This window comes from Drosophila mauritiana, chromosome 2L, assembly GCF_004382145.1.
Source record: "Drosophila mauritiana strain mau12 chromosome 2L, ASM438214v1, whole genome shotgun sequence".
Lineage (NCBI taxonomy): Eukaryota > Metazoa > Arthropoda > Insecta > Diptera > Drosophilidae > Drosophila > Drosophila mauritiana.
In genome coordinates, this window is record NC_046667.1 from 9,947,922 (window position 1) to 9,973,081 (window position 25,160).

The 25,160-nt window shown below is 41.7% G+C and overlaps 3 protein-coding genes across 3 annotated transcripts in view; all 3 read right to left on the bottom strand.

Moving 5' to 3' along the window:
• LOC117147518 overlaps positions 1 to 3,941 on the bottom strand; it is a 101,049-nt gene extending 97,108 nt beyond the window's left edge. Inside the window, exon 1 of the mRNA XM_033314437.1 lies at positions 3,908 to 3,941. The gene's annotated coding sequence lies outside the window, so the exon portion shown is untranslated. The remainder of the gene's footprint in view (positions 1 to 3,907) is intronic.
• A 4,488-nt stretch (positions 3,942 to 8,429) lies between these two features.
• Positions 8,430 to 24,838, bottom strand: LOC117150023 (ATP-binding cassette sub-family C member Sur). Its single transcript, XM_033316899.1, has 23 exons — positions 24,259 to 24,838; positions 22,785 to 23,050; positions 22,554 to 22,729; positions 21,590 to 21,805; positions 20,951 to 21,530; positions 20,608 to 20,720; positions 20,121 to 20,258; positions 19,888 to 20,050; positions 18,955 to 19,819; positions 17,450 to 17,711; positions 15,425 to 15,562; positions 15,080 to 15,216; positions 14,817 to 15,018; positions 14,144 to 14,754; positions 13,948 to 14,051; positions 12,312 to 12,946; positions 11,716 to 11,873; positions 11,456 to 11,651; positions 10,431 to 11,169; positions 10,063 to 10,190; positions 9,309 to 9,603; positions 8,883 to 9,079; positions 8,430 to 8,805 (listed from the first exon to the last, which is right to left on the bottom strand). The coding sequence occupies exons 1-23, from the start codon at positions 24,432 to 24,434 to the stop codon at positions 8,659 to 8,661; spliced, it is 6,642 nt and encodes a 2,213-aa protein (XP_033172790.1). The 5' UTR covers positions 24,435 to 24,838; the 3' UTR covers positions 8,430 to 8,658.
• On the bottom strand, positions 15,674 to 17,329 carry LOC117150016 (fumarate hydratase, mitochondrial). The gene is made up of 2 exons (XM_033316894.1): positions 17,078 to 17,329; positions 15,674 to 17,023 (listed from the first exon to the last, which is right to left on the bottom strand). Exons 1-2 carry the CDS (start codon positions 17,261 to 17,263, stop codon positions 15,755 to 15,757), a joined length of 1,455 nt encoding a protein of 484 aa, XP_033172785.1. The 5' UTR covers positions 17,264 to 17,329; the 3' UTR covers positions 15,674 to 15,754.
• Positions 24,839 to 25,160: the final 322 nt, after the last annotated feature.

Consider the following 25,160-nt stretch of genomic DNA (forward strand, 5'->3'; position numbering starts at 1 on the left):
GCGGAAGCGCTTATGCAAATGGAAAAGAACTCAAGTTGGCGAGGCACCAGTTTCCGGATACCACCACCACTACTTCCTCACCCACTTTCAGCTCAAAAAATCCGTGAATGTCCTTTATGCTGTTGGTATTTTGTATTCACCTGACAGCCGTGAAGTAAGCTTAAAGGCAATAAATCTGGCGTGATTTCTGATTGCAAACCGAAAAATTGGTTTTACACAGACTTTACTCTTTTGTAATTGAGGTCTTTCGTGCCGTCAGGACGCGAAGGTTACGCAATTGAAAATAATGCTATCAACCGATTGTTTTGCCAAAAAAATCCATTTGACATACGACTTTTTGCCGCATCCGTAAGATTAATATGTATTTATTTGCTTTATTGGCTTATTCTATTTTTGGGTTAAACTGCTCTTTAACGACTCCCTGGGCACTAAATTAAAATGACAATGGACATGGACAATGGATTACCGGAAAAAGGAACACAAATCTAACGAGCAAATCTCAAAGGATACTGACGATTCAAAGTTAATCTAAGGACTAATGGAAATTGATTTCATGCTTAGAATCCTTTTGCTTTCTCCTCAAGTCACTAAAATAGCCATTTGTACTTGGTTTTTAAGTAAACAATAAATAGAAAAAATATGCAACAAATTCGCAAACTATCTTGCCAAGTAAATAATGAAGAAAGAACGTCACAATCAAGAGCGTTTACCCACTTGACTACTTCAATATTGACCAACCAACAATGGCCACAAAAAAAGGAAGCTTAGTAGCAATAATCTGGTAGCAAACGAAGGCAAAAACTGCAAGTAAAATTGAGTAGGAAACCCACATAATCGCAATCTTCAGATCCACTCATCGGCGTACCAACATTGAGTTTGGTCTGCAACTTTCCCTAGGTAAACAACTTACGACCAAAATGCCTTTCCTGCCATAAACTAATTTTTCCGAGGACACAGAGATATTACGCTGACCGAAGCGGAAAAAAGCGCAAAAACATGAATGCAAATAAGTTTCGAACAATGGGGAGAAGCTCGTGAATCACTTAACATTCAAATACCATGGACCATTTACTATGGACTATGGACTATGGTCCATGGACCACAGAAGGCAATATGAATGTCTTTGTTGTGGATTCGTTCGGGTTCCATATATTCGCACATTTAGCAGAACTAATGGAATTATCGGACTTGCAGAGGACTCAACTTTGCATGCCTGGAAAGTATAAAGTTTGTTCAAAAATAAACATTTCCTTCGAAGCAAAATCAAATAAACAAAATGAATATTTACTGTTTACACACGAATCTTCTATAATACTCCACTTGCAGGCATAAAAAAAGTCTGAGGACCGTGCATTAAAGTTTAATGTTCGGAGTGAAAATGTGTAGCCATAAAAATCATTTAAATGTTTGTTTTTCCGAGATACCCAACCATACCATCCTCTTTTATTGTCACGTGTGAAAATACTTTGGGGACAAAGCCAGCTTAAATTTTAATAGATTTGTTACAATTTTGATTTGAAAAGTGCTTGGGGAAGCGCAAATGACTAGCATGCTGACATAACCACTTTATATATCAAAAAATTCGTTAAAATTTCAATAGAATAATATAGTCATATATGTGAGGCTTGAAAAATACCAGTAAACCAAGAAGAAACAAATGTTATTACATATTGAAATCAGCCCACAATCAAGCAAATCCATATTTATTGTTTTAGCGAATTTGGAGCTCACATCGGGAATACAATTTAATGCAATGCATGTGGAGTCCTTGAATCGGCCAAGTTGGCAATAATTTTGTGCAGACGTGGTTTAGGCCTTGAAATGCTGACAATGTGGGTGTTGATTTTTGCCATCAGTTTCCGGGGAAAAAAACTGTAATAACGCCAAGAGGGCAAATGCGAAGTACACGCTAGACATACCAAATAACTTCAATTGTGTGAGTGGGTGTCCTTTTCGACTTGAGGGACTTGGGATTATGTTTGCCCAACCCCAGAGATTCCAGGATATATTTTGGGAGGGAATATTTTCCGGGATGTGAGTGTGTCAAATGGCGTAAACGCAGAGCAATCAGCAATGAGGCATCAATAATTCTTAGCGCGTTTGCGGCACTCTCGGTGCCTTGGAATTCGCTTCGTTTTCATCAAATGATCGGAAAAACGTCTCGACCCATTAAAACTAAAGTTTTTCCACACTTCTGCCCGTTTAACTTTTCCCATGACCCAAACGAAAGCCTGCGGTTTTTTGATTTATGGTGCCACTGGCGGCACAGCAAAATATGCCCCCAAAATATTTCGGGGGCCCCTTTGTCTTCACAGTCGAGTGTTTTGTTTCGTAATCACGTTTTTATCTTTGGCTAAACAACTCATGTATACCGCAGCACAACAAAATTTTATTTATTTTGCCAAAGCCGCTCACGTCACGATTATTTAAAAATGAAAATGGTGGAAAAACTTGTTTACACGCCAGTAAATGGAAAGCATCTTGCTGGGGAAACCGATAATTGACAGGCCAAAAAGATTTCGAAGTTAACCGGGAAAAACAAAGAAAATGTCCTTGGGCTAATAGGTTGAGTACAGGGCGAGTGGTTGACTTTAATAGCCCGTAGCATCCTAGTTGCCTCACGTTGCCAAGTGCAATTGGTAATGTAGCCGAAGTTTCTGAAGTTGATGTCATAAGCAGTCCGACAGCTTTTCATGTCCTGTCACATTTTGTGCTCGAACTTTGGGCAAAAGCTTGTGAAATGTGTCCGATTGCGATAGGAGCAGCAAAATGCGCTTAGGTGAGTGGTGAAAAATGTGTTTAATTTTCCACAGAAACTACTTTCTTATTTGCAGTTCAGTTCAGTTCAGTTTAGAGAGCCAAAATCATCGCTGCGTTAAGAGCTGATAAATGCAAACAGGCAATGAAAAAATAACTAGTTTTTTTTTCGAAAGCAAAACAAACAAAATACATTTTCACTTTGAGCGACAAACAAACTGAAGCTGTTTTATTTTCGGTTTAATTAAAATTTATGCACGCCGAATGCGACATCATAGATTACAGTTGTTTTGGTAGCCCACACAGGACTCACAGGCCATATATTTGCATTTTGCTCAAAAATCAATGGGAAAACTATAGCCTTTATTTGCTTTATTCTTTCTGGGGACTGCAAAAAGTCAACAGAAAACGGGACGAGCGGCCAAAAATAAATTTCCAGCCGCAAATCCTTGACAAATCTGCTGCATTGGCTTTGGCGGCGGCGGTCCTTGCGAGATAAATCTTTATTGCCTCATTTTGCCTAAAGTCGAATCTATTTCTATACTCTACCAAAGGGGCGTGCACGAATTTTCCAATCATTTTAAAAAATATATTGGTCTTTATTAGGTTTTTAATCACAAGTGTTTAGTATTTATTAAGTTTTTTATTCACATACGTTTAGTTTTCTTTGCCGTTAGTCATCTTAAAAATGTAGTTAAGCGTTGACAGCAGTGAAGTTGGTATTTTTTAATTTTCCAAGAGTTACTTCACTTGTTCCTCGACATTCTTCTCTTTTTTTGTGGCCCAAAACTAACTGGGTGCGGAGTCCAAAAAGAAAATGGCTCAGGGAGATAACATGGCTGAGGAAAAGCCCGCATTGAAACGGTAGTCAACAATGGCAACACGACTACATCGGGACGAAAGTTTTCCGGAAAAGGAGGCGAAATAAAAACCTTAAGTATTTCAAACCGGCGGGGAGAAGCGGAAAATATGATATGTAAACGGGTAAACTTATATTCGTGACCCTTAAGAAAGACTCTGACTTTCTGTTGAGTAAACAGTACACGCTTTTTCTCAGCTACTTCTTACGAGTCTATTTCCATGGGGTTAAAGAATTGTACTTTTGTGGAAAATGGATGATTCTCGCTCATTGCGAGTATATTATACTTACATTATGAATGTATCTCCGGCATGTGCGTATCTCCAGTTCGTGCACCTTGAGTGTAATTTAAATACAAACGGATGAATTTATTAAGTGCCGGATATACGGATGCTGTGCAAACATACAGCCACGACAGAATCCCAAACTTTATGTTTACTTTTCCGCAGCTGATGAGTTTCACGCCGCTCGGTTGGCTTTTCATGCGTAGATTGCTCACACAGCCTCCATGCTTTATATATTATTTTACATTATTTTTTCCGCCGAACTTTGGGCAGACACTTCCTTATTATTCTTTGTCCAGCGCGGAAATTAATTTAATTACTCGCACTTTGTTTATTTAGCATTTCAGGGAGCTTTTAATTGTCCGTTAATCAGGTGCAAACACATACATAAAGATGCCCCATCCCGAACGTGATTAATCCTTATAGCTGCAAAATATCATAATGCGTAATGTATTGGTTGGACTACGATTGCAAGTGAATTGAACCTGATTCGAATTCAATTGGGAAATCGAATTCGCATTTGATCGAGTTTGCATGGCAACTATATTCAATTGAGTGCAATCAAAGGCAAGATTGTTTGCTGGAATTCAAAATGGACTACATATACGGATAATGAAATCAAGAAGTAGGGCGTACTATCAGCCTAATGAACTTAAAGTTGGACCGATGCTGTTGGCATCTATACAGCGTATGGAAGCCCCTGAGAAATTGCAATATATGCTAACAAATTGCGCATTTTGTTGTTACTTTTTTATTTTTTGGCGAAAACTGTCTGAAAAATGCGCGCATATACACTCTCAATGGTAAACCAATGTATTGCTGCGCCTGACAGGCTGCAATAAAAAAGCACGGCCACGCACACTAGCACACGAAGGCATAAAAATGGCGGAGCAATGGGAACCGGAAACGGAAACCACCGCTCTAACCTCAATCCCCGCCAGCCACCTGAAAGCGAAAGCCCGGGCATACCGCTGATGTTCAAACAATAAAGTTCAAGGGTATTACAAACAGGCATTCGCAGCCACACACTCGCGTCTACTTAAAAATGAGTAATAGGGTATTCACATTTGCTGGCTTGTTTGCTCCATGCGCCCCATGCGGTGGCTCAAAGCCCACTTTTGGGTCAAGTTGGGCTGGCGATGTTTGCTTTTGGGGGCTAATGGAGCCTAGTGTTCGCCTGTTCAGCCTGTTTACCGAATTTTAATTATGCTAATGCGAAGCGTAAGCAACACCCCGAGTGTAAGTATGCACACACACACACACAAGTTCGGCACGCAGGTGTATTCATCTGAATACACTCAGTTAGTTCCTTTGAATAATTGGTGATGGCAAAAAAAAAAAAAGATTTCTCCGTTTGCTTGCGCTTTTCTTTAACTCTACCTGGTGTTTTATTACTTTAATTTCCGCAACTACGCGTAGCAGGCGGTCTTATCTTTTACGTTCGTTAATTGGAGGGGACTCCACTGTAATTAGAAGCGGATTAGTGAGTTCAACAGCAGTCTTCTCTCAGATGAACTTCAGTTCAAAAGATTTAGATGGGAATCGATTTTTGGTAATATATATCGTAATCCATTAATAGCATATCATTCATTTTACATTCACAGACTTAGCCTTTTTTATACAAATGTGCTGCAAAATACTTTTAGCACATCCATTTTTCACATTTTCAATAAATGAATTTATTGTATCTTTACTCGAAATGCCACATGAAATATTAGTTTGCAAAATATCCGTGAAATTTATCATAGCAGACAGAAGCTTTTAGCGCAATCATTTTGCTATTAAAAAACAATAACTACGACTTTTAGCTGATTGATGGCCTAACTGCCGTTGAATGCCACTAATCAAAGGCCACTAATTTAACTAACGACCAGGCCAAATAAAATAAAATAAAATGCACTTTTTTTTAAACCACTCATGCTGAGGCTTTGCGGCCAGTAAAAAATAATTCCTGAATGCCGCATTTATGCCAAGCGGTTGAGCTAGGTCAGAACCGGAAATTTGTTGATCTGTGTGGGAAACAAGATACATTCATATCCGCCACTAAACTCACAGTTTGTTCAATTACAGGCCACACCACACACTATTTGCATATTCAATTTCGCACTCGAAACAAAAGCCCGACTATTTTTTGTTAATTGAAATGCGCGAAGGATCACGTACCGCGGCGAAATCACGAACGAGCGGCTGTTTGGCCAGGATAACGCACCGCCAGGATAACCGCACATATAGCCAGACGCGAAAGTACTGAAACGCAGCGCCCGGAAGAAGGCAACGCCTGGCATTCGAAGGCGCAACAGCATCTGGAATCCGCAGGACAGGGTTGTTGGCGCCGAAAACGAGCAAGGACGACGGAGGACGACGCGGCACGAGTGTCCTTCGGTTGGATGCTGTTCGTCTGCCCGCTCTCTTATCACATGCTGCAGATTCAGCAGGACAGCCGGCCGAAAGGAGGCCACCAAGTCGTTCAGTAGGTCAGAAACTCATCTGCGTTCCACACAGACAGGCGCGTCCGGAATATTGGGCAAGGTCCGCTGGCTATTGAAACAAATCTGATAATCGTTCTACTCATTTGGATAGATCTTTTAAATTATTTTCTCCGTTAAAATTAACTAGAAACAAGCAGTTAAAACTGATTACTCTAAATTCTTTGAGATGGTTCAAGTTAGTTTGACTTATTACTAACTTGTTTCCTTAGCCACCTTACTTAGGCACACTACAACAATTTTACTAGCACGCTCTGTTCAGCTTGTTAAACATATTAGCATTATAAGTAGGAACCCTCCATTTGAAGTACGGCAACCCTTTAAAAATCGCATATCCTGGTAATTGAATTATACACTTTTTACTTAAACTGTTTTCGTCTTCGCGTTCATCCTTGACAACATGAAAATAAATAAAAACATGCTGGCAAATAGCAAAAGACACAGCCCGGCAAAAACTTACCCGAAATGCAGTCAATTGTGAAATTTCAATGGATAAAAGTAATAAATACGATATGATTAGCAGACAAGTCTTTATGTAGCATGAAGTTCATACGTACATAGAACGGATTTGATGTAAAAAATGACGGCGTAAACAGTTACAAAACATCATGGCGGCCGCTTGTATGACCGGTTAAATGTGTAAGACATTTACGAGCGTTTGAATTTGACAGATTTCTTTTATTAGAACGACAGACAGCGTCAAAGGAACTGGCGAAGCACTCATGCGTGCAAAATCCTGTACTCGTATGTGCCACACCACATATATGTGTGTATGAATATGTTTCAACTGGGGGTCTTTCGAGGAGAGTTTAATAAAAACAAACAACCTACAAGAGCCCCGGGCAATTGAAAAAAACCCTATGAAGACATCACAAAATCTTTTATGCACCTCACCGCTTTTCTACTCGACAAAGAGCAGTTAAATGGATTAAGGATTTTTGAACCACCCACTTAGCTATGCACTTTTTCCGCACTTTTTATACCCGTTACTCGTTGAGTAGAAGGGTATGTTAGATTAGTAATATGTAGAAAAGTAATCAGGATCACTAGGGGATCATCATGTCCGTATGTCTGTCCGTTTGTCCGTCCGTATGAATGTCGAGATCTCGCTAACTACAAAAGCAAACGAAGTAACGCGTATCTTTTATCTTAATAAGCCAGACGAAATCAGATTTTACTCTTTCCAAAAACATTCTTTCGAAGTCATTAAAAAGTTGGCCATTCCAATTAAGAAATCATTGATTTCAGTGAACGTGGCCTTGAATGAATGAATGGCATGAAAGCTTTAAGGACATCTACATATGTATGTACGTTGTGGCCTCCGGAAATAGTTGGTAATGCTTGAAGTAAATATCGTATGAATGCTGCTATCAAATGCTCCAATTAGCAATCGATCGGCAGCTTTCGACCCCTCCAGAAATCAAAGGCGCTTATTGAACGCAACAAAAAAATGGAAAAAATGGGCGAAAAAAAATGGAATCATTCCCCTTCCGAAACCTACTTAACAATGCACGCTCCTCATCGTCAATTAAGTTTAATTGCCCCAGCGAACCACTTGAAAAATGCATACAAAGTGAGCCGGGGCATCATTGAAGTACACAGCCTGCTCTTCACTTTTCCGCCAGGCCAACATTAGCAGTTTCGATTTAACAATCAATTTATTCTCGCAATATTTTCGGTTTTGTGCCGCATCCGACCCCCAAGCCGCCGCCTGGCCACATCTTCTGCCCCAAGAGGAGGCAAGTTTGCAAGTGCTATTTTCTTCCAAACTCGTTGCATATTCATTCGAATTCCGGAGTGCCGAGGTAGGCATCGCCTGTCTGATATCGAAGCAATTCAAACCCTAATTGGCTGACCTCCTTGTGCGCAGTTTACTGTTGCATCCCCAAGTTGCAGCCACAAAATGCAGCATAATGTCGTAATAACTTGTTACTTTGAGACTCCTGTTACACTGACTTCGTTTAACAATGTCCAAAATTGGCATACAACTGTTACCTGCGAATGAATGCAGAAAACTTAAAAAACTTGTATACAATATCTCGTTTTATTATTGGCAAAAATTAAGTATATGTAGCACTCTTTGTGGAAACTAAAAATGACTAGTAAAAAAATACTTGGAAATACATCATAATAGGATAGAGGCTTTCTCAAATACATTAAAGACTAACACATAATATTAAGTATATAGTGTTCTTCTTTAGGAAAATGCACATGCACTTAAGAACCCCTGTATGACACAATTATCGTTAAATAGCCGGAAAGCAGCCAGGATCTACCATTTGCTGGCGCCCTTCTCCAGCAAACCACGGAATACGGAGCCCTCCAGCTGTTGCAGCTCTCTGGGATTGCCATCCTCCACGATGCGTCCTTGGTCCAGCACAATTAAGCGGTCATAATCCAAAATAGTTGTCAGACGATGCTGCGGATAAATAATAATAATGGTCATATCACAGCTGCCCTCAAGTGCCGCGATTATACATGTGTAAATGGACTCACGGCAATGGTGATGATGGTGCGACCCCGGAAGGCCAGATCCGCCGCCCTGAGCAGTGCACTCTCCGTGCTGCTGTCCAGGACACTTGTTGCCTCGTCCAGGACGAGGCACACGGATCCCCGCAAGATGGCACGTGCCAGGCACAACAGCTGTCGATGGCCGGCACTCAGATTCAGACCTCCATCACATATCAGCGTGTCTGCAGGACAAAATAAAGTTAATTAAGTTGAAGTTATTGTATCTAAAACTATAGTGTAAGTTTGTATCTATATTAAAAACTAAACACCTAATATGCATTACCCACAAACTGGAATAAGATACTTTTTCGCTTTCATGACTCTTGCAAACGACAAACTCAAAAGCCAAGGACAGCAAAAGCCACTTGAAGACGCTATTGTTAGTTCTAAACTGGCAAAAAGAGGACTCACCCAAACCGAGTGGAAGGTGCCCGTTGACAAACTCCTTCAGCTGCGCCAACTCGAGGCAATTCCACAATTGCAGGTCCTGGAAGTAACCGTGTGGATCGAGATTTTCACGTATGGTTGCGTTGAACAAATGCACATCCTGCGGAATTATCGACAGTCTGGTTCGCAGCTCGTCTGGTCGGATGCGCTGGATGTCCACGTCGTCGATGTAGATGTGGCCCCTGGTCGTTTGGAGGACACCGAAGAGGGACAGACCCAGGGATGATTTACCACTGCCAGTGCGACCACAGATGCCAATCTGTAAACGAATTGCGAGGGGATTGAACAAAGTTGCATTCTAACGAGTGTCGAGTGTGTGGAATCAGTGGCATCTTTTCATATTTAACACAATCAACTGGGTAATATTTTAGCTATTTTACAAACTTGTGAGCCAGATGCGTCGTCATCAATCAACATTTCAGTTTAGAACAATTAAAACCTATTAAATGCAGTGACTGATTCTTTGTTCCAGTTTTGTGATTTATTATCTCATCATTTTTTAAACATATATTGCGAGCAGAAATGGACTGCAAAAACAGGGTTTCACCCCTTCTTGTTTTTCACTGATGATTCAATTTTAAACTTCAATCAATTTGGCTGACATCTGTTTTACTGATTTTGCCATCTAACCAAAGTCAGCGAGTTTGCAGGGTCCTTACTCTTTTTGTTTTTACAAATCAATAAAAATGTTATATGGATGGCTTTTGGATTTACTCACCCGTTGGCCGGCGGGAATTTGCAATGTTAGATTGCTGATGACATTTTGTTTCTGCCCCTCGTATCGCAGACTAACATTATCGAAATTGATATCACCTCTTTGTGGCCACGAAATTGGCACACTTTGATCTGAAAGTTGCAAAAAGTTGAGTTTGAAATTAAAATCTGGTTCGCTGATTAAAATGTGACCCGAATGTAATAATTGAAATCATTGAGCATAGTTTTGTGTCGGCTGCTAATTACCCAAACTTATATTGTAATCAAATAACCCAAGGACATGCACACAAAAGTTTGTTCAAAATATTTTCGAGTTCCAGTGATGCGTTGCAAATGCCCCCGGGAGTGATGCAAACTGGCCCGAGAACTTACAGCGTTCGAGCTTCCTGGCCGGCTCATTTGGCAGGACGACCTTCTCGTCCTTGTCCTCCTGCTGCGGTGGCAGTTGCTTATCTTTAATCACCGACGTCTTTGTCGTCGCCTGCTCCACCTTATCGCCAGCTGTCGCCGGTGGGAGGTGGAAGTTTAAGTGATTGCCGTCGCCGGTTGCATTGCCTGCATTTAATTTATCAGCGTTTGCCTCAGCCCCATTTTCATGTCCTTGCCGGGCTCCACAGCCACCACTGCCACCGCGTGCTCCTCCATTTCGTTGCTGGTCTCCATCTTCATCAACATCACCGGCAGCTGTCGTTGCGCCTGGGTAAACTTTGTCACCAGCATCCGACTGGGACGACCTATCGACTTCGGCGCTCACATCTTCATTGGACGACGGCTCCTGATCCAAGTCCGCATCCACATCCGCATCAGCGTCCTGTCCCTGGGCATAGTGGGCGATGCGTTCCACGGAGCCCGCATACATCTCCATATCAGCCAAAAGTTTTACAACCCAATTAAGGTAAATCGGCACCAACAACGTGTAGTTTATGGCCAGACCCACCAGCGATGGCGATGGTCTCAACTCCGACGGGCTCTTGGTGACAGCATAAGTTTCGAATGGGGATGGGGATGCGGATGGGGATGTGGTTGCCTCGTAGTGCCTCCTGCAACTGACGCTCGCCGCTGTCAATGCCGTCACGGTGGCCACAAAAACAATGCATCCACCCAAATAGTCCTGCAGGAGAAGAAAAACATTAAAACAAGCGACTGTGCGGAGTGATTAAGGAGTTGGCCTGGTGACCGACCCATCGCTGGCGAAGATGGTTGAGGTCTGGTTTCGCACCGAAAGTGCTCCACCACTGACTGAATTACTTAGCTGCCAGTTATTAGGTTGTTATATAAAATTAAAAGTTTAAGAAAATCAGCATTTATGCAGAGATATCTATGTAATGCAACAAGAATACTTGTTACTTCATAACATATTTTATATATAGATTTTGATTTACATTTTTTGTACTAACCAGAGATACTCCAAGCCATCGATGACTGGTGTTGAGCAGTGCGTAGGCGATTGTGTTCGCCTCGAGTCGTTTGAAAAGGATTTCGGTGAATCTAGTCTGTTGGTTAAAGGCTCGAATCGTGGTCACTCCTTGAATGGTCTCCGATAGATGGGATATGACGGGCGAGTTAGTTGCGTTTTCAATACGCTGCAGTTCCCTAAAAATGAAAATATCAAAAAATAAATGTTTGTGCAAAACTAAAGCAGATTTATACTACCCACCTGGCTGAGCACCTGTAGAACTTCTGAATGAGATAGTATGCTCCACAGATGGGCAGGGTGAGCACCAAAATCCAGGGTGTGATGGTGACATTTATGAGAATGGCCGAAAGGCAGAGCAAAGTGAACTGCAGCAGGCGTTGTCCTGTGGCGGCAATTTTCTGAGGACATAATACAATATGGCTATGAATTATTTAAGATACAGGCCACTTGCACATAGCTCATGGTTTCAGAAAAAAAAAAGAAGAGAGAACTCTCTTGTCGATTGCTGCAACTATTGGATACCCTTTACTCAACTCAAAGAAGTGTAAGAAAATGAATGTGCAGCATGTACGATTATACGGACAGACAAACGGATATAGCTAGATCAAAAATATACATAGTTTATATTTTATTTCAAAGCATCTATTTAACCCATATACTCTGCGGGTAACGAGTATAGTTATGGTGAAATAAATCCGTGCTTATCCACAGAACGAATCTCAATCAAACTGGCGACCATCTAGCCACTGTGTCGTGCCGCAACAAATGGGGTTATTGATTGGGAGCCCATTCGATGGCTAAAACAACGCCTGGCTAACAGAAATAACAAATCTCACCTTATCAATGACGGCCATATCGTTGCTGAAACGATTCACAATACGCCCGAGCGGGGTCACTTGGAAAAAGTGCAGCGTTTTATGCAAAATCGTTTGCAGCAGCTTATCGTGCAAATTACGACGGGCATTACAGCCGGCATATTGTCCGGCCGGTGTTGATACCAGGGCCATTATTATACAAACACACGAAATGGCGGCGTACATGCGAAAATAGTACGTGACTTCGTGGTCCTGCTCCGGCGGCTGGAGCACCACGTGGCCCTTGGACGCGACTCCGCGATGGACATCGCTCCACTGCTGCAGCCAAACGTCCGTGTAGACACGCAAACACTGCCAAATTAGTGCGGTGATAAAAAAGATGGTGATTATGGGCAGGCCGGCGGCTCGTATGTACATTAGATATATGTCGTCCGATATTTTGCCATATTTGCGTTCCGTATCAATTGGCATCCTGGCCAGTGGCATTGATTCCCGGCCGGATTCACCTGCCACCACGGCCAGCACGTGTCCCTCATTGTGCTGCTGCTCCTGGTCGGCCGGGGATGATGTCACGTTTGCCCTCGATTCTTTGTCCGATGCTGAATCGCAATTGTCATCGCAATTTATTGTGGTTTCCTTCGAGACAATATTTACGCCTGATTTTTTGAAGAAGAAGTAAGAGTAGAGGATGCACAGGATCAGAGGATGTGAAGAAGCTTTCTTATTTGTCTTATATAATATTTGTGCTAAATTATGTAAATACTACTATGAGTAAGGTACAACACTCCTAAAAACTTGATCTACCATAAAGTAACATATAACTAAGATTTAAATCAATAAAACATTAAAGCTAACTTAACGCATATGCACTTTGAGTTGCAAAAAGAGAATAACTAAAGTTGCTTTCATGGAACTTCTGATTGACTTTTAATTGGTACCGAGATGTTTTGTACCTTTTGCAAGTGCCACATGGGCCCACATCAATTAAACCATGCCGCCGTTTAATTTAACAACTTCCGGCGACAAACTAATTGAAAGCAAAGTTTCCACGACGTCTGCGGATTTGCGTGGCAAAGGATGAATCGGATGGATTCGATGGTTTCGCTGGGTTCCGTGGGTTCGATTGGAGTGACACTCGCAGCATTGATTAAATCGAAAGTTTTCGAACCCGCTGACTTATCAGCCAAATATTGATAGATCAATGCATCGGAGTTGGCCAAAGTTTCTGCCTTGGAAACTTTTCGCGCCCTGGAACACTGTCTCTTTGACTTACCGCTCGGAAGCTCGAAACTTTTAAAATCAAAGTTGATTTAAGTTTTAAGCTACACGCATGCATCCAGGAGTAAACTAAAAGGATGCCGAGTTCCCAAGTGTATTGGCCAAAAAAAAAGCAAAAGGAGGAACAATTTTCCTCCGCCAATGTTATGGCAATATTTTGCACACAGTTTTCCCGACCGACTGCATAAATATCAGCTAATCAATATTCATTATTGAAAATTTCCAAGGCGCAAGAAAGCGTAAATTTTCATTAAACTTAATTCGTTTAAAGGCTAAAAGAAAGTTTATACGAAAGTTTTCTAGCTAATTTTTAAAGGATAATCACTCAATTTTAGGTAAGTTAACAACCAAATTGTTTTGAATTTCTATAGTAACTTACATTTCTTGGGCTTTTCCTCTGACTGCGTTTCATTCTTATTGCCATCTGTCGCCAAAATTGAGGCAGGAAAATGTACAATGGGCGGAGATTCCTCAGAAATGCTTCTATAAAAGAAAATTTAACAATATTAATTAAAAGTATTAGATAAATTAATTTAAAAGAGGTTTGTTTTGAAGGAGTTTTTCATTTCGCTTACAGAATAGAATTTGTGGCACTGAGTGGATGATGATGGGTTTTGGGCTTATTCGAACGGCGCATGGACATTCGTCGCAGGAACTGCTGAAAACTGCCGCGAACATGATCGTCCAAAGGACCCTCCGAGCTCGTATTGGATCTCCTGGCCTCCTCCGACTTCTTCACGTCCGGATTGGCCACCTCCATGGCTGGCGGAGAGGAGGCGTTCCGTGACAGCGGCTGATGATGGGTCACATGCTGTGGCGGCTGCCAGGATTGTACTCGTGGTTCTGGTGCCGCCGTGGCCAACTCACCACCATCCACACTGCTCTCCGCATAGCTGCTGCAACTGGTGGCCAAGACACTGCGGCTCAGCACATCCCCACTGGTGGAACTGGACTCCGAAGTGGCCGTCAGGGTGCTGAGGCCACTCAATCGATGGAAGGAATTGGTGTTCCGACTGCCGCGACGACCAAGAGTGTGCCGGCGACGAGGACGCATGATGACATCGTCTCCCTGGCACTCGTCGATCGGCAGCGGAACATCGTACATCAGATGCCGGGAGCCATAGATACTGGAACGTTTGCGCTGCAAGCTGAAGCCGCCACAGGATGCACTACCGATGGTATATGACTGCGGGTTAAAGGGCATGAAAATATTAAACTGATTGAATTACATAAGCTGTCTACCCGTACCACAGACACTTGGTCATCCTCCTCATCCTCCTCGACCACATTCGATTGCATATTGGCCACCGATATGCAGCCACTGCCATCAGTGGCATCCGCGTGGCATGCCGCACTCGCATCCATCGTCACCGAAATCGAGCGCTGTAATCCCAGCTTGCTCACGTTCCTCAGCAATTTCCAGCGCTCACCTGCTGACTTTTCACCTGGACTGAGTATGTTAATGTATTACTATTGGAATTGGTTAATAGAAGTACAAGTGTAGCACTTACTTCTGGGATGGGTTATCTTTCTTGGCCTTCGCCATCGCAATGATTGCGTTCCACTCGGCGGTAATTCGTGGTTGCATCAATTCAATGTCCGCATAGCTGCCACACGCTTCAACACGACCATCTTTTATTGCAATTAACTAAGGGTTAAATAGAAAAACTATAGTAATATATCTTATAACAAATAAATTCGAATAAAGTGTAGGAGTTTCTTAAGAAAGACTATAAATATGCAACAAGTATGGGTTTAAAGTCTTCCCAAATCAGGTGAGGTAAATATATAATATATAAAGTAAAAATATAATATATAAATTATATAAAATGTGTATTGTCGCCTAAAGGACTTACGTATTCTGCCTCCTTAATGCGGTGCAATTGCTGAGTCACAAGGATAAAAGTTCGATTCGACTTTTGTAGCATCTCACGTATGCAGTGCTGGAATATGTGCTCGCCCACCTCGTTGTCAAGTGAAGCCAATGGGTCATCCTAAACAAAATATAGGGATATGAAAATTATAATATGATATTTAATAATATATTACCAAAGTATATATTAATATATAACATATAAACAAATGTACATATATTATATGACCGCATATATTAAAATTTAAAGCTCGACATAATAATTGAAACAAGGTATTTAAATTGCGATATGATTGTGTTGTGGCCATTTCGACTATTCGGGACCCAGCATCTTGCTGGGCTGCACCCACTCCCGGAAGTCCTCCCGCTGGATGCCATCAAGGATTGCCTCCTGCTCCAAAGTGGTTCCGTTGAGGTGGGCTGCCTTGGCGATCGCAGCGGATCGCTCGTAGCCAATGTGTGGACTCAGGGCGGTGACCAGCATTAGGGACTCCTTGAGGATGCTACCAATCTTGCTTCTATTGGGCTCGATGCCCTCGAGGCAGTTGGTGCAGAAGGACTTCATGCCATCGCCCAACAGGGTAATCGAGCGCAGAACATTGGAGGCAATCATGGGCATAAAGGTGTTCAGCTGGAAGTGCCCACAGGAACCACCCATGGAGACGGCCACATGGTTGCCCATCACCTGGGCACAGATCATGGACATGGCTTCGCATTGCGTGGGATTCACTTTGCCGGGCATGATGGAACTACCTGGTTCGTTCTCCGGCAGATGAAGTTCACCAAATCCGCAACGTGGTCCCGATCCAAGGAATCGTATGTCATTCGCTATCTTCATCACACTCGCCGCAATTGTGTTGAGTTCCCCGTGCAGTTCCACCAGGCAATCGCAGGCGGAGATGGATTCAAAAAAGTTCGGGGACTCCACAAAGGGTAGGAATGTCAGCTCGGCTATCCGCTTGATGCACTGCGCAGAATATCCGTCCTTGGTGTCCAATTTGGTGCCCACAATGGTGCCGCCCATGGGCAACTGATACAATCGGCACATGGCACAGTCCAGTCGCGTCCTTCCGTTGACAAGCTGCTGCTGATAGCCACTGAACTCCTGGCCAAGGGACAGAGGAACGGCGTCCATTAGATGCGTTCTGCCAATCTTGATCAAGTCCATCCAATCGCTCGACTTCTTGCCCAGCAAATCAATAAAGGTCCTTAAGCTGGGATACAGCTTCTCCTGCAGCTGCATGGCCACGGCGATGCGCACGGCTGTGGAGAAGGTGTCATGGGAACTTTGTGCCATGTTGACATGTTCATTGGGATCCACCGGCTCCTTGGAGCCCATCTGACCGCCCAGGATCTCGATGGCTCGATTGCAAATGACCTCGTTTACATTCATGTTTGTGTGCTCGCCACATCCATCCTGCCATATAACCAACGGAAAGTGCTCCTCGTCGTAGAGTTTGCCGGATATAACATCATCACATGCCTTGGAAATGGCATCGCATAGGTGCTCCTCCAGACAATGGATTTTGTTCGTCTCCGCAGCTGATTTCTTCACTATGCCCAAAGCTTTTATGAGTGGTCGCTGTGAGTTTGGAAACCATAAGAATCTATATTTTTAAAGTCAATACTGTCATACTGGCATTCGTTCCTCGACTCCCCCAATCGGAAATTTCATCAGGGATCTCATGGTCTGCGGACCGAACATTCGATCGAGAGGAATGTGCACGGCACCCATGGAATCATATTCAACCCGAGTATCCGGCACTATTAGCCGAGCCAGTTTGTACATCAAACTGAAAATCTCCTTCTGGTCGAAAGACATTTTGGAAAATTTTAATGTATATGTGTTACGAATTAACTATTTAGGCCCAAAAGTACAGGTCAGGAAAAGGTTACGCGATAATTGTGAGAGATATAACCCACTAGAGATATAAAATGGATATATATTTTAATCCCAACAAGATATCTCATTACTAATTTAGTTGAATTACTTAGTTAAGTTACTTACCATAATGACCACATTAGCCGATGAATATATAGCTCGAGCTATGGCAATTCGCTGCCTTTGTCCACCAGAGATATTGATTCCGCGCTCCCCGATGATGGTAAGATCTCCTCGAGGCATGAGCTCAATATCCGGTTTCAGAGCACAGGCTTCCAATACGAAATCATATCGTTTCGGTCGAAAGGACTCTCCGAACAGTATGTTCTCCCTAATGGTGTCATTTAAGAGCCAAGGTTGTTGAGAAACATAGGAAATAGTGCAGGTTCTGGAAAAGAAAAAGTTTAAATAATATTAATTATAAACATAAAATATCAGCTCATGTCCGTATGTCCGTTTCTCTGTCCGTATGAAGGTAAAACTAGAGAGTTTAAATCGCTTAAGCTGCGTAGCAAACTAGTTAAGTATATGATACATATCAATGTTTTATGTTTTAAATACCGAATGAGTGATTTAATATAAAGTATCAGAGTTTCCTTATTGAATGTATTTCAGGCAGTATATACATATAAAGAAGCATAAATTTGCAAGCCAAATGCGGACAGGAAAGGAAAGCCCCGAAGATACCACAGAAAAAGGCGTACTCGAACTAACATAGACATTTATTACAGTAATTGAAATTATTGCACATTTGCCGGTTGCCAAGATGCAGTTAAAGATGGAGAATGGGAATGGGGATGGAAGCTCCTGAAGGAAGCAATATAAGCACAGGCCACAGGATCGCAGCGACTTCAGCTGTAAAGGAGCAAGCCTTCGTTTCCACTGCGCGATTTCCATTTCTTAAATGCATTTGTGTATGGCCTCCACCCCTTTTTCCCACCCTCAGCCAGACGGCTATGCCATTTTTATTTTATGTGCAATAAAATTAACAACGCACACAGGCGTTTTGTGATAAATTACGGAATCACGTGGCTCGCATTGAAACGACTGTTAAAATATGTTGTATGACTGCGGCGGATTCGATTGCGGCAGCAACCAAGCACTAAAGTTTAAACTATTCCACCTACTTTCTTTGATTTTTGTGCGGAAAATGGGTTGACCTAATATCGCCTAGTTCAGATATTGAACTTTAAAGTAACATTAACTAGGTAACTAGATAAACCAGCTGCAATAAAAATTCATATTTTTCAAAATAGTTGAAAATTATGCAATTAATTTGATAAACGGGCAAACAAACTTTTATCCACTATGTTGCGTAGCTTCTGTTGCTGTTTGCATAACTGAAAATAAGCACATAAATAGCTAAGCAAATTTACAGGAGCCGTGTTGTCTGGGTGTTCTGTGTTGACAGACAAGGAATCGTGCTTAATCTTGGTCCCAGGAAATTGAAAAAGGTCTCCCTATGCTTAAGGCAGCCAAGAATATGCTTTAAATTAAAACATATTTTTAAATTTTCACAAGTGAGAGTTTTAAAAGTCCTGCGATGAAAACTAACCCGTTTGTCCGTTTTGTCCGTATGCCCATATGTCCGTTTGTAAGTCTGTCCGTAAGATTAGATGATGTTTACTCACTTATGCCAAAACATGTTGCCTGCGAGGAGCGGCATCTCCATGAGGAGCGCCGATAGCAAGGATGTCTTGCCACTGCCGTTTTTGCCCACAACTATGGTTAGCTTTCCCTTGGGAACAATGATGCCGGGCACATGGAGCTGCACCACTGGCATCTGACTTTGCGGCTGCCACGTGAAGAGGCCGTCGTTGATCGATACGGCAATGTCGTCGGGCATTTTCAGCAGTAGGGAATCACGTCGCCAGCTATCCGTGTTTCTGGCCCGAATCACCGAGAATTCCACGGGTCTCTCCATCACACTGCCGCGCATTTTGGGCGGCCGAATGGCCACATATGGTGTATTCCGTAGCAGTTCCCTTCGCTGCTGCACCAGCTTGTTGTGGCCCAGTTCCTGGACAGTGGATGGCGAGACATCTTCCGCCGATTCCTCGGCATTCTGCAGCAGTGGCGTGGAGTTAGTGGCGAGCTCAGGAGTTTGGGACTTTTGCGCGAGTCGCTTTTCATTTAGCCTGTTTTCCGCTTGGGCCGTTCGCATGGTCATATTCGATTTCTCCTGCGTTTCATACATATCCAATGAGGCATCGCTTTTGCTCAAAATCCTGGCCATATTGCGAATGCCCTCGAATTGCTTCTGGATCTCGCTGGACTTTAGGAATCGCTCCAATCGACGCGTCGATACCCTGGCCGCAATGATAATGGGCACTGTGATGGGAAAGATCAGGAGCGGAACGGTTAGCTGCTGGAAAAGTGCCAGCGAGGAGAACAAACGACTGGCATTCAAATCGAACTCCTGATCCCGATGCAGCCACACATAAACGCCCAGAGTAACGAATGTGATCAGTACGGTGGCAACATGTGTGAGTACGGCTAATAAAAAGAAAAGTGGGCTTATTATAAATAATATAGAACCTTTTGGGGATCAGGATCATACGTACCCATTAGGGTCCAGAATGTGGCATCCTTGTTGAGATACTTGAGCTCCTTTCGTCGCGCCTCTTGAATCTTTTTGAGAAATACCTCATCCCAGGCATTCAGTTTTATCACTTTAATGCCAACTAGTGTGTCGTGTATTTTTTTCAAACGCTCATCGGTATATCTCTATAAAAATACAAATTTAAATGGATATTATTAAAAATAAGTGGTTTATAATTTTTATGTCATTACTTACCGCTATAACCTCTGCATTTTTGGACATGGCATTTCCGATGAAAAACTGCAGTGGCGTCATTATCACAATGCAAACAATGGATCCAATCACTGCACTGATACCCAAATTCATATATAATAAATATATGACCACAGCTATCTGAAAAAAACAATAAAAATGTTTTAAAAACATGTTACTCAGCCATTTAAATGTTATTGAACAATAAAAAGTCGTTTGTCTAAGAATTATTCGCAAAAATAGCAAATAAATATTTACAAATAACTTGAGCAAAAGGCAACTTTAAATAAAATCAAATTTATAGCCCGACTATTATAGAGCTTATTAAAAACATTTATATTCGCCTTTCCAGTCAAGGATTTCTCAGACAGCAAATGCGATAAATTAGCCTCGTGTTAACGGACATCAAATGGAGCCCAAATGGCACACAAGTTGCTCATAAATTGTAAAAAACGATTAGCCAACCAAATGGGCAAGTCTCCATGCGAACCTTGAAGGGAATGGCCCAGGCATAGTGGATGATCAGGAAGAATTCCATGATGTTCCGGGTGTCCTCGGTCATGTGGTTGGTGATGCTGCCAATGTCATGGCTGATATTTGGTTCTGAAAAGTATAAAAAAATAAAAAGATTATAGTACTAGGAATAATTCCTTATGTTTGCATATAACATCAGTCAAAATAGAACATTCTGCCACTTTTCTTTGCCAAATTGTTCCTTTAAAACTTTACTGACTTTAATTTAACTTAACTAGGAAGATTAGAGTTTTTGTCCACATCAATGGGGATTATTATCAATAGGATTTGTTCTATAATTCCCTGATTTACTGACTCACCACTTGGATTGTCCACGTGCTCTGGCGTTGCCATGGAATCATCGTTTTTCTGTTTCCCATCCGGAGTGGGAGAAGTTGACTGAACTGGGTCCGTGGAATCACTGCTATCGCAGCCACCGTCCGCATTGAGTAGCAAACTTTTTCTATAAATTAGACCCTGTAGGGACGTTTTAATCCTGATGCCCGTCATATTGAGTATGTGCGTCGAAGCCTGGGACAGGGCGCCTTGTGTGATGGCCGCCAGCAGAACGATCCAGGCGATGCACCATCCATTCGCCAGGAGATCCGACCAGGTGCTGCTATATATTCGCACCTTGTCGATGTTCGTGCCGAAGACCTCGTCGAATTCGGTGCCCAGAATCCAGGAGGTGGACAGCAGAGCGTCGCCAGGTGACTTCTCCGGCGGCTCAGAGGCCTGGGCATAAAGTTGTTCGATATATTCAACGATTTTCTGTATGGCCAGCGGTCCAACCAGGGCAAATAAATCACCGGCAAGTTTCAAAATTCCGCCCAGGGCAAACATTTGCCAACTGTTCTTTATATAGCAATACCACAGGGATGGGGATGAATTTGACTTTTTCTGAAACAAACAAAATCAAACTAGTTAGGAGAAATATATATTGTATGGGGCAGCCCTACTTTCTTCTCAGTGTAAATGTACAAGAAGTGGTCGTAGTGCGACCTGGCACTATCCTCCAGCTTCATTTGGCCCAAATCCTCCAGCTCCAGCGGTTCCTTGTAGCCCAGCCACAACAGAGGAGTTAGCCACCAAAAACAGGACTTGGAGTAAAATGTGGCCAATGAGTGCTTGTAGCCTATTTTGCCATAGTCATCCAAATAGTCGTCGTGATAGCACTGTGGGTTGCAAATTGTTGTTAATTTAGTTAATTCTATAAATCACGACAATTGCCCACAGCTACATATATCCGCTCATCCACACATTTTTGGGTATTTAAATATTCAACTCTTTGGTTGAGCCTTCATTTCCTACTTTGCCTGTTGGCCCGGGACTCATCCTGTTGCAAAGCCACAAACTGGATGGCAACAACAAAAAAATATAGAATAAACAACATAAACATTTTCGCCAAGTATGATAGACATTAAGCTCAAAATCTCCACTTAACCCCAATTAAAATTTAAACATGCAAAACTACTCGCATTGCGATTTTTGGCTTCCTGTGTTGCGCCAACTTGCATTTATTAGCGCAGAATTTAAATAAATACGTTTTGGCCATTGAAATAAACACATTTTTTAAATAAAACAATGAAATAGTTTCATTCGCTTGTTAAGAAGGAATTTTAAAAAATTTAAATAGTTATCACTATTGTATTAAGCTTAAAAACATTAAGCAAAACACATTAATTATTCCCAGTTATCATCTACTATTTCACACAATTTAAACCTTGTTTTCAGGTGTCAGCTTAAATAAAATAAAATAAATAATAAAAAAATAAAAATAATAAAATAAATAAAATGTATATTAAACATATCATATTATGATAATAGCTTAATCTTTAAATAATTTAAATACTTTAAATAATACAAAATCTCCTAGTTCGTTTTAAAGACATATCTTGCAGATACTTTTTAATAAATGCTCACTTCTTTGTACACAGTTAATCCGTCCAGCATTGCCAGGGACACCATGCACATGGCAGACATGGCCACCAGGCACGTCTGCAGCTCCAGGAAATCCTCGTAGCGACCCAGCTCGAAAAGTTCATTGGAGAGCAGGGCAAATGTCAATGCCTCCACAGCGGTGCTGGCGTACAAAAACACTGAAATTGGCATAAAGCTATAGGAGGGAACTTTTCTATTGACCAAACCACTCACCTGTCGCCTTTTTGCGCTCCACCATTCGATGGTAGAGCATTAGCATGAGGGTCAGCAAGGTGGAGAAGATCGCATTCCAGAGCTCACCCGATCCAATGACAACCAAATAGTTGAGATCCCTGGGACTTGACTGGAAAAGTCGGTTCAAATTCCGAACATTTTGGTGGGGCAAAAAGATCCTGGCCAATTCGAAGCTATTCAGGGCCAAAAGGAGCAAAGAGATTGCCGCACGTCCATTGTGGAACGTAAGCAATGTTTTATGGCATCTGCATTAACACGAAGGAAGTTAGGAGGATTAAGAAGGTATGGATATCATCTATGACCATATATCATATCATTTTATTTGGAAATCCCTCCAGATCATTTCTTCCAAAGATCTCATATGGAACCACTTCACAATATGAGCACAATAAATCATAAAAATCATGCAGCTAAATGTCTATAATTAACTGCAGTTCCAAATGATATTGATTTCGTGTTCATCCGCATATTTATTTATAAGAATCCGCCCTTAAAGCAAAGTGCGTTGCAGAACCAATTGAGATTCACCCATTTGAGATACATCCCATTGAGAATACTTTGGCACGCGATGCGTTATTTTTCGAATTTGGAATGCCAAGTTGATTGTTTTTTAATTTCGCTGCGGGTTGCATTCGATTTTCAGTATGCACTTGAAGTGCGGATATCAATTATGAGATTTTGAGTGAGTTTCCGGAACAAAATAGGGGGGAGATAATATATTTTATTCAAATGATATGTGTATAAATAGTTTTTTCTGAAAGGAAATAACGATCCTCTGACCTTTAGAAATATTTAGGAACAAGTTAACAAAACTTTCCTTTAAACTTTGTTTAAACAAACAATTAGCAACAGTCAATTGTGTATGCAAATGACTTAAAGTGCGTGCAAAAAAATAAAAATTAACCACTTAAAATATGTTTTATGTTATCTTGGACCATAAACGGGGCTGTCTGTGTGATTTCTAAATGAGGTAACACACTTGAGCTCCCTAGTCTTTTCTCCAGAATTCGTTTAATCTACAAAACGCATGTGCTAAATTTAAACAAATGTGCTCATTCGCTTCTCTAAAATATACTTTTGCTATGTTGAATTTATTTACACTCTGATTTTGGGCCTAATTGAGCAAGGAGTAAACTGGACATCAAACTTCTGATGATAATCAAACATTTTCTATGGCATTTGAAACCCATTACATTTGACCTTATTTTAGTTTAAGGCCTTTGAACAATTTCAAGCAAAAAATCGCTAGCTCTGGTGTAAACAAAAGAAGTACATGTTTACACATCGTTCGAAAATAAACAAATAAAAAACAGAGCGAAATTCACTATTATTTTAGTTTCAACTTGAAAGTGTGTCAATTCAGCTCTGGCCGCCCAAGTTGCATTACTTTGCGTATAATGCAAATATACACATATGTACATATATTTAAATCCCTCAAATGAATGAAACTCACTTTTTGTATCTACTGCAGACAAATATCCATCCGAAAAGAAGCAGAAAAATGCTGAAAAACGTAAAAACACGACGCACACGGTCAATGCCACAGATATCCGTATTCAAATTGTCATAAATGGAGCGAACATGCCCATTCAGGTGATCACAGTGTATTATATTGAACAACTGCTTCATGATGGCCAATAAAACCAGGAACTTGTGGCCAAAACACTGCAAGAAGTTTTCACTTTTTCCGAATTCAGTTCAAAACATTTGTACTGTGCTCACAATTAAATCGAGTCCATACACTTTGAAAACTTTGCGCACAACAGGTTGAGCAGCAAATACAGAATCGCTCAATATAAACAAACTATTTCGCAATCGGGAATATGCAGTGCAATGTGTGTTATGCCCGATCCAATTCGATATATATATATGTACATATGGATGCTACCACAATGGATTTCGTTCCAAAGCGAGAAGAGCGCGCCGCGTCCCCAGTTTGCCATTCAATTATTATTATTATTCTTTTTAAGTAATTTTTGTATAAACAACACAGAACGCAGAGATATGTGTGGCGCACGTTTGGCCGCGATTAAGAAATCTTCGCGAGAAGAAAAGGCCAACCGACTCCGACCGAGCGTGGCGGCTCACTAAGCACACTGAGCACACACACTCTCGCCGGGCGGAAAACCGACGAAGTGCCAGTCAGCCCGAACTCGAGAAGATATTGCACTGATCTGAATCTGAATCTGGAGAATCGCGCACGTGCGCGATGGGAAGAAGCTCTTCCCACATCGCCGGAATCGTGGGGTGCCAGCCCACTGATACCATCGACCCATATATGATGCACTAAATCAACTCGAAGCGAGCCACAAGTTATAAGCAATTAATACATAGTTTGTTAAACTTTACAAGAAA

What these genes read in the sequence shown, in the direction of transcription:
- LOC117150016 (XM_033316894.1), bottom strand. Translation starts at nt 17,263, where the DNA reads ATGTCTTTCGACCAGAAGGAGATTTTCAGTTTGATGTACAAACTGGCT. An exon ending in GAGTCGAGGAACGAATGCCA is followed by an intron (nt 17,024 to 17,077) that starts GTATGACAGTAT and finishes CCAAACTCACAG; the next exon opens with CGACCACTCATAAAAGCTTT.
- LOC117150023 (XM_033316899.1), bottom strand. Translation starts at nt 24,434, where the DNA reads ATGAAGCAGTTGTTCAATATAATACACTGTGATCACCTGAATGGGCAT. An exon ending in GATTAACTGTGTACAAAGAA is followed by an intron (nt 21,806 to 22,553) that starts GTGAGCATTTAT and finishes TGCAACCCACAG; the next exon opens with TGCTATCACGACGACTATTT. An exon ending in GCATTAAGGAGGCAGAATAC is followed by an intron (nt 15,217 to 15,424) that starts GTAAGTCCTTTA and finishes TTTAACCCTTAG; the next exon opens with TTAATTGCAATAAAAGATGG.